General features: G+C 39.7%; 1 protein-coding gene across 27 annotated transcripts in view; it reads left to right on the forward strand.

Annotated features, from left to right (window-relative positions):
• Positions 1-62: 62 nt before the first annotated feature.
• Clasp2 (cytoplasmic linker associated protein 2) overlaps positions 63-9556 on the forward strand; it is a 184432-nt gene continuing 174938 nt past the window's right edge. For 14 of the 27 annotated variants that reach the window (XM_019208237.2, XM_033757053.1, XM_033757055.1 and 11 more), the window contains exon 1: positions 64-288. In XM_019208237.2, coding sequence (XP_019063782.1) covers positions 94-288 — 195 coding nt within the window. In that variant the 5' untranslated portion in view covers positions 64-93. Of the gene's footprint in view, positions 289-9556 lie in introns of all 27 variants that reach the window. The other 13 variants (XM_033757059.1, XM_033757060.1, XM_010629656.3 and 10 more) reach the window with 2 other exon arrangements.

Here is a 9556-nt window from a genome sequence, read left to right on the forward strand (position 1 = left end):
GCCCATTCCCGCGGGGACTCGCACTGGCTGCTGGGCGGCGCTCTGCGAAAGTTGGCCTCTGACGGGCGGGAGGGCGGGCGACCGGCCGCAGCCATGGAGCCCCGCAGCATGGAGTATTTCAGCGCCCAGGTGCTGCAGAAGGACGTCGGCGGCCGGCTGCAGGTCGGCCAGGAGCTCCTGCTCTACCTCGGCAACCCCGGCGCCATCCCGGACCTGGAGGAAGACCAGAGCCGCCTAGGCAAGACTGTGGACGCACTCACCGGCTGGGTGGGCTCGAGCAACTACCGGGTAAGCTGCGGCGGCGGGGCGGGGCACGCCCTCCGGCCAGCCCTTTAATCCCGGACGTGAGCGTCCGGCGGGCACAGCCCCGGAGATAGCCCCGGAGCCGCAGAAGCGCCGGTTCTGGATGGGGCAAACCCTGGGGTCCCGTGGCGCGCCCGGCTGGCGAGCTTGCGGTTCGCGCGCGAGCCGAAGACTTACTTTCCACCGCGACCAAGTTTTTCCACATTTGTGAAACGATGATAAATCAACGATTCCGTGACACGTTGTGGAGTTATTTGGCACAAGGACTCACTATCATTTAAAACATCATTTGATAACTTTACATTTAGTGAAGGGGTCTAAGTTGGTGCACACCTGTGTAAACACTCTCCGGACTAAGGTATACGGACATTAGGATACGATTTTTTAAATTGAAATGACATGTCAAGTTAATCCCGTTTTAATGGTCTTTTATCCTACTTAATCTTTTTGTTTTCTTATTCATAGTTTTCGTTTGCCTGGAAGGTCTCGAAAGAGACGCCCGATTGCGTAAGCAGGCGCCCAGTTGCGTTTACCATTACATCTAATGAAAAGATGCTGATTCCATGACATTATTTATTTGCTTTTCCTTTATTGACTATGGAAAGCAGCTCAACGCCTTTTATTGTTATTTTTTTACTGCACTTAAAGACTGACGCAGAATTTGAAGCCATGTACTACTAGGTTTATTTGATGGTGAAAAAAAAAAAGGACGTGGTACAAGAATGATTTAGTAGTAGGCAGGTTGTAATGTAGCCACCTAGGGAGACCGGGCAAATATTCAGTAATTAGCTTGTTCGTAGTTGTTAGCAGTTACTTTTCTTTCTAGTCTTCTGGTGGCAGTGTTGCTTTAGAATGCTGGCCAGAACTTCCTGTGGATGATTTATCTTAGAAATATAATATATCCTTGCATCCAGTGAATAGGCTGTGCTTTGAAGGCTTTTATCTGCACAGTGAACAAACTCTAGAAATAAGCAGATTTAAAAATGCAACCTATATGAGTTTTGGAAAGGTTAGACTTTTTGCAAAGGTAATAAACAGTTTGAGAATTCACCCCCTTGATGCTCCATGACATCTTAACTCTTATTTTTTTAAACATTTTTGAGAAAACTGATGTTTACAATTGTAATATAGTAATATATATGTATTATTATGCAGTAATTAATATAGTAGTGTAATATTGAGGATCATTTTTTTCCTTGAAGAAAACAAGGTGAACTTACTTTGTAAGAAAGGCCTATACACACATAACAATTGATTTTATGTTGCAGCATAGACTGTTGTAGAGTGCTCTCTTTGGTAATGTTTGCTCCCCTTTCCAAATGAAAGTTTGTGTGCCACCTTCTTCAGTACTGATGGTAGTGAATTGGCCTTGGGCTCTTTCACTTCTCAGTTATGCCATCAGTAAATGATAGTGGAGCTGTCCATCTTGTGGAACACACCTGACTTCTGTGATACTATGGGATCCCAATTTTCCTGTCATCCTTCTGAGCTCTGCTTCCACTCAGTGCTGTTTTTCTTTTAACACATTGAGTTAGAATCCTTCAGGGCTCTCATCTATTTTAGTGCTCATTATTTCCAGTCTCCTCACTAGATACTGTGGCCTGAGATAATTTCAGCAGTCACAAGAGAACTGCCACAGGTTCGCTGCACCTTGTCTACGCTCTTCCTGGTAGCTCTGCCTATGTAGTCTACCTTTTTTCTATTACACTGAATGGGTAACCTATCTGCCTCACTTAGGCCAGTCCCTCTGCAGCAGTATTAGATCCTTTACCCTCTTGCCTACTCAGTGACATCGATCTGTCAATTCTTTCTGCGTTTTCAATCACCAGTTCTCTCCTTTCTACTAAATTTGGTAGTATAAAAGCTTACCTGAGGTTGTTAATGAGAGGAAATTCTAATCTATTTGGGTTTTATAAACTGAATGGCCAAATTCCGTTTTTGTTTTTTTTTTACTCAAGATACAGTAAAAACAATTCTTTACAAAGTGTATTTTTGAGCCTACAAATGCAACTGTACTTAAATGTAAAATTCTGAACAAAATGTGTTTTTTCTTTTACTTTGATAATGCTTTAGAATTACCCCCCACTTTTTTCCTGGGAGTGCTGGGGAGTGAACCCGGGGAGCACTGAGTGCATCCTCAGCCCATTTTTAAATTTCATTTCTAAGCAGTGTCTCTCTCATTGCCCAGGCTGGCCTCAAACTTGCGCTCCTCCAGCCTCAGTCTCCTGAGTAGCTAGGATCACAGGCATATACCACCTTGCCTGGGTTAGTGGCTCATTAGCAGTCATTGCTTTGGTACACTTGAGGGCTATCTATATGCTAGTATTTATTGTCTTTGATGCTGAAGATTTCAGTTGTGAACAAGCAGGGGTTTTTCATTCCACCCCCTTTAGATATTTGTTGATGACCTACCATGTGCAGGCACTTACCTGTTCTTGCACTGCACATAAAATAGTGAAAAAAGAAAGGCAGACATCTTTGCCTTTGTGGCCTTAGATTCTAGTGAGGAGAGGGAAATAAATGGGGTAAGTAAATAACATGTTATGGTACATGGTGTTAAATTGTTTGGAGAAAAAACAGTGAAGGGAATACGAAGTGTTAGGCAGGATTTGGATGTTGGAGTTGAAACAGTTGGACATTGAAGACCCCACTGACAAGGTGGTTTACCGGGGTTGGGAGGGTGAGATCCCTGTTGTGTTAAAATAAGGCAGACAGGAACTGGGGATTATAGTTTAGTTGGTAGAGTGCTTATCTAGCATGGGTGAGGCTGCAGTTTCAATCTCCAGCACCCACTCCCCTTCAAAAATTGAAAAAGAGGCAGATAGATGGGTATACAAATTAGATCATATCAGATCAGTGTGGTATGAAAAAATTAAGATGGGACTGTTTGATTAATCAAAGTAAGGAGATATTTGACAGATGAACATAGAAGTAAAGATTTCTTCAGAGAGAGGAAGCAGATACCCTAGTTTGAAGGTTAGAATTTACACAAGAGCGGTATTCAGCAAAGTGAAGTTGGGGAGGCAAGTTTAAACAGCCTTATAGGATTTATTCTAAATGCGGTAGAATATTGCCATATGGTTGAAGTGGGTGTAGTCCTTATGGAGAGTGGACTGTAAAGAAACAATAAAAGAAGCAGTGTGGTGATAGTAGCAAGGGCTGGTTTGGTAGCAGTGGTAGTGCCAAAGTAGAAACTTTGGGAGGTTATTTGTGGTAGATCCATTAGGACCTCATGTTGGGTTGAGAGAAACAGGAATTAAGGATAATTACCTTGCATGAGCAATAGGATAGATGATGCAGTATATTAAAATTGCAAAGACCAAGAGCAGAATAAGTTGGGTGAAGAAATGAAAAGTTTGATTTTGACTATATTGGGTTTAAAGTTGTTTAAAATCAAAGATGAGGTTTTGAATTTGGTGGAGAAGTCATAATTGGAGAGAATAGACATATATGTATTATATTTGCTCTAGCATTTGACTTTTGCTAAGGACAGTCTTGCGATTTCAGGAGTCTGAAAAATTCTATGTAGTGTTATTAGTAATAATAAAATTGCCCTCATTAAATGCTATTAAATAAGATAACCACCACTTAATCACTCAGATGGCTTTCGGAAGTCACCATTATTATTTTTTTACATTAGGTAAGATTTTACATTTGGTAAAAGACTATGAATATTTGAGCCTCATGAGTTTAGGACACCTAAACTCCTTTTATAAACTTTTTCACTGTTACTTGTCATTCCCCTTTGTACGTGGAGGATTAGTAACATTTACATTCTGTCTGCAGCCATAACACTAAATTGACTCTAAACATGGAGAAAACAGTAAGTAGCATTACTATTACAACTGTGTAGTGCTAGGCTAAGTAATATCCCAAGTTTTTATGTCTTCTCTTGGAATCCAAAAATCACAGCCCCTTTTGCATTCTTATGGCTTGTACATCAGCATCACTTCAATTATATTTCGTTTAAATTATCACTTTCGTGGGCCAGGGATTTAGCTTAGTGCTTCTGCTGCTTGCCTTGCAAGTGCAAGGTCCTGAGTTCGATCCCAGGAAGAAACAAAACAAACAAAAAATCACTTTCTTAAATACTGTATGCTATTTTTTTTTGTTAGCCAAAAAAAAAAAAAAAAAAGGTGAGGTTTACCTACTTATTAATGCATATGAGTCTTGCCTGTTCCTTTTACTTGGTTTATAGAATGAACATTTAAAAGTTTTTTTTAATTAGCATTGACCCTTTATAGCATTGCATTGTACATAAACATGAAGATTCTCTAGATTAGTGATTCTCAATCCTGGCAGGTTCAGTGTCCTCTTTTAATGTCTCCTTTACAGTCCTGAAATAAAATACCCAATATACATAATTTTTAAAAATTCACGTAATTTCCTAACTTTGCTATACAGGAAAACTATACATAATTTACAATAAGGTAAAATATATAATCTTTCCTTAGTATCAATAGGGAATTGATTTCAAAACTTGGCCTCTCTTGGATACTAAAATCTACACATGCTCAAGTCGTTTTTATAAAATATAGTATCTGTATATAACTTATACTCCCATTGTATGGAATAAATCGTTTCTAGAATACTTAGTGTACCTAACACAATGTAAGTATCATGTAGATAGTTGTGCTGGATTGCTTATGTGCACTGATAGTGAGCCTTTTCGAGAGAAGTGCCCAAACTACAACCCAAAACCCTCTTGTTTACTGCAAAGTGCCAACACTGCAATTAAACCTGAAGACTGAGGTTTTAGTTTAGAAAAAACAACTCATACATTAACATCTTTTGTCTCATTGTCTATAGTACCATAGGTTCACTGCCACTGGCTTAGGGCGGGCATAATGATAAGGAAAAAATTCTGTACTTACTCAGGGTCTTGCTTTGTAGTGCAGGCTGGCCTTGAACTCACAGCTATCCTCCTGAGTTAGCCTCTTGAGTCCTAGGTGTACAGGCATTGTGCCACCACACCTTGCTGGACTCAATTAAAAAATTTTTTTTTGCACCTGAGGTTGAATGAATCTTTAGATAGAACCTGTATGGAGGACCCACTGTACTAACATATAAATATGCCAGCCTATCCAAAGGACATAATGATAGTCATGTGGCTGCAGCAGTACACGCAATTGCTGGAATGCTCCCACACCAATCCAGACCACTATGGATATGTAGTTCTTGGTGATTCAGACTTCACAAGTGACATTACTGTTGATGATTGTGAAATTCTATAACTTTAAATTCCGTAACCTCAGATGTTTGATATATTGACTTAAAGTTTGACCATTCCCTGTGACATCCATTTCATTACAATTTTAACTCTTATATTCCCTTGGCCTGAGCTGAATATTTTCATTAATTACACTGTTGTATACATTCTTTTTTTTTTTTTTTTTTTTTTTTTTTTTTTTTTTTTTTGGTTGCGGGGATTAAACTTGGGTCCTTGCCCTTGAGAGATAGGCAGCAGAACCACTGAGCTAAATCCTGGCCCTATTGTATACATTCTTAATTCTTTTTTAAATTTTTATTAGTACATGTTCCAGTATATAATAATTACATTTATTTTGGGAAGTTCATACACGTACACAATACACCTTAATTTTCAGCCCTCTTTGCCGCCCCAGGGTGTTGGGCTGGTCTTTATCCCATCTCAGGCCTTTGTGGTGTTTGGGAAACAATGGGAAAGCACCCACACTGCTCTGGCTCTGTCTGATTGCTCTCTGACGTGGGCACCAGTCTGTCTCTCCTCTCACAGATTGCCCCTGCTCCACTATCTACCACAAATACTTCTATCTGAGTCTCTATGCCTCTTGCAGTCCCCAGCTAGGATGTGGTGGGGGTCCCCCATCATTGGAGCCCTTTAGCAATTGTGGGTAGCAAATTGTCCCACAACACGGTGTGGTACTCCTATTATATGTTGGGGGGAACACGTAACTTTCTTTTTTCTGTTGGGCAAGCCTTCTCTCTCCCACAGTCCCACCATTCTCTGGCACTGTAGTGCTGTTGTTTTCAGAATGTGGGTGCATGGCTCTTTACTCACCCCATTTTCCTACTTACAGCTTCACTGAATATCCAGGTCGTATATGTCTCACTCATTGTGCCCAGTAGGGAGGTTAGAGTAATTGTGAGTGTTCTGTTAGCCAAGCCATTACTGCAGGGATGATGGCTCTCTCCCTCAGTCTGTTTTGTTTTGTTTGTGTTTTTGGAGGGGGAGTTGAGACAGGGTCTTCCTATGTAATTTAGGTTGGCTCTGAACTCACTACGTAGCACACCATACCTGACTCTCCCTCAATCTGATCCTCTCCCAAGTGGACATGTATACCAGGTCTGAGGTAGAGTGTGGGGGTGCCATAATCTAGGAGTCGTCTGGTTTACCCTCACACATTCCTTAGACACTGATTTTAGTCCAGCCAGATTTTCTTTTCACTTATCCTCCTGAATCAGACTCCCCCTGCCTCGGCCCCCACCTCAGGGTACCTGTTTTTCTCCAGTACTAATTCGGAGACACCCCCTCAGAGGATATTGAGGATATTGTCTTAATCACTTGGTCTCATTGCTGGGACAAAGTACCCAACACCCACAAGTTAAAGGAGGGAAGTTTTATTTTAGCTTACAGATTGTAGAGGTTTGAGTCTGGAGTTTGTTAGCTCCAAGGCAGGCCAGCTTGGTAGAGGGGCATAGCAAGCAGGACACGGCAGCCATAAAGGGAGTAAGAGGGATGTATACCTTCCAGGTCACATCTGTGGTGATCCATCTCATCCCACCAGGTTTCACCTCCCAGCCTCACACCCAGCTGTAAGCCTGGACTAATCCACGATCATGCATGCATAATCCAGTCAGTTTCCAAAAGCCTCACCCATGAATATGTGAGGCTTAGGAGGCATCTAGATAGAATTCATAACAGACATTGATTTTTTTTTTCCTCCCACCACCAGTGGGCTTTTTTCTTCAGATTTTTTTTTTCCCCCAATGGTAGCAGGCATTGAACTCGGGCCCTTGCGCCTGCAAGGCAGGCAGCAGAACCACTGAGCCAAATCCCTGGCCCACCAATGGGCTTTCTTACTATCTTTAATTTGAAGTTACTTTGTTTATCTTCTTTTTTAGAGGGAAATTGTTTCATTATTTATGTAAAAATAAGTGGATGTTTCCCTTCAGGTTCTCAAATTTTATAGACCATTTTACTCATTTAACCTGCACATACACATCCAATTATTTACTTAGCTGATTATTCTATAATACTGTACTAATTTTCTCAGAATTTACAGTTTTTTTCAAATGCTGAGGATTAAACTCCTAACCTACCACTGAGCTACACTGTCAGCCCTACTAATTTTCTTACATACTCTGAGTTAATTTTGTAGGGAAAAAAATGTTTGGCAAACCTGTATTTCCTAGCAAAAAAAAGGAGCATTATAAGGTATGCTTGTTATGAACCATACATGCTTTTTTCTTACCTGTGATTGAAAAACATTTGTAATTATGAACTCATGTGCTTTCCAACTGTCAAAAACTTACCTGGAGTCTAGATTTTACAAGGAAAGTCTTAGTTGTGATTTTTAAATTAGATGTTGTCTTTACTGTTTCATGCAGTTATAAGGCTCTCTTGTTGATTGACAGCCTTTCTGAACTAAACTATTGGGAAGATATACATTCTATTCAATTGAAACTCTGTAGCCAAGGCAGCAGCTTGCATGTGACTTTATGACTTCGGATTATTCAAATATGTTCAACCACTTGTGATGCAGAGGTGAAAATGGTGGGAGAGAGGGAGAGAAATTGGGAGTCTAAAGAATGGGGAGGGAGAAAAGGGGAGTGGTGAGAGAGAAGATTAAAATGAATACATGAGGGGCCGGGATTTAGCTCAGAGGTTCCGCTGCTTGCCTCGCCAACTGCAAGGACCTCAGTTTGATCCCTGGTACCAAAAGAAAAAAAATGAATACATGGACAAAAACATCCTAAATTTTAAGTTAGCACACAATTTAGATTTAAAAGCTTTTGTTTATTGCCTATTAGGAAGTTTGTTGTTGTTTATTTTAGGGAGGGATGCTGTACCTTTTATATTTTGAGAAATGTAAAGCACTGGCATTTAGGTTCCTAAGAAGGTGGTAAGGACCAGATCAGTTGCTCTAGATATTTTCTTTTTGAGAATTTCAGTATTTTACTGCTGAGCATACCTTTAGCCAAAATGCAGTTAAGTTGAAAATATACCCATATGGAAATTCAGGAAAATTGTGTGTGTGGATTTATACAGAAATCTTGGTGTTTGCTGTGTCACACTCACCTGCCACATTCTTCAGGAATGTGGCCATTATTGGATCTTTATTATCCCGTGTCATTTTTAATATTAGCTAGTCAGCTTGCACCAGAAAACTGAGACGCAAAATTACATTGAATATCATGTTTTTGAGAGAATTTGATGTCTTTACAATAAATGATCTCCATCCATAAAAATTCTTTAGATCTTCTTTAATGTCTTCCAGTTATATTTGTTTTCTCCAAAAAGGTCTTATGCACATTTTTGTTAGATTCTTTGATAATTTACATTTTTTTGAAAATACTATAAAGGCTGTTTATTTTTTAAATTATATTTTCTGACAGAAATAAAATGACATTTGGTATATTGATTTTTATAACCATCCTACTTGTTACATAATGACTTTTTTTCATGCAGTTTTTGGTTTTTTTCCTTTAGTTTTTCTATAAACATAACAATAGCAAGGAAAAAAGTGATAGTTTTGCTTCTTTTTAGTTGTTTAGTTTTGCTTAATTTTGGTATGTTGGCCCTGGCTGATAGAATGAAGATAAATAAAGGAGACTTGGCCTCCTTCTGTTGTTCTTGGATTTTAAGGGCATTCTCTAATATTGGTAATCATGTTTACTATAATTTCTTAAGCTTTACTATGGGAGGGGACTTTGAACATGTATAAATGTAGATAGTAAGGTAAATTCAGCTACGAAGGTTATCACCCAAAGGCTAATTCTACTCTTATTACCTTTGTCATCAATTATAGATACATTGTTCTATCCGTATGACTTTGTATATTGTTCTATCCTTAAGACTTTGTAGTTAGTCTAGTTTGTGTCTCAAGGGTAACCACTCATTTTTTTGTTTATTTGTTTTTTTGTTTGTTTGTTTGTTTGCATTTTTTTGGTACCAGGGATTGAACTCGGGTCCTTGCGCTTGCAAGGCAGGCCACCAAAGCACTGAGCTAAATCCCTGGCCCTGTTTTGTTTTTTTGAGACGGTCTCACAC

This window comes from Fukomys damarensis, unplaced genomic scaffold (genome assembly GCF_012274545.1).
Source record: "Fukomys damarensis isolate Sample0158 unplaced genomic scaffold, DMR_v1.0_HiC HiC_scaffold_28, whole genome shotgun sequence".
In the NCBI taxonomy this organism is placed as follows: Eukaryota; Metazoa; Chordata; class Mammalia; order Rodentia; family Bathyergidae; genus Fukomys; species Fukomys damarensis.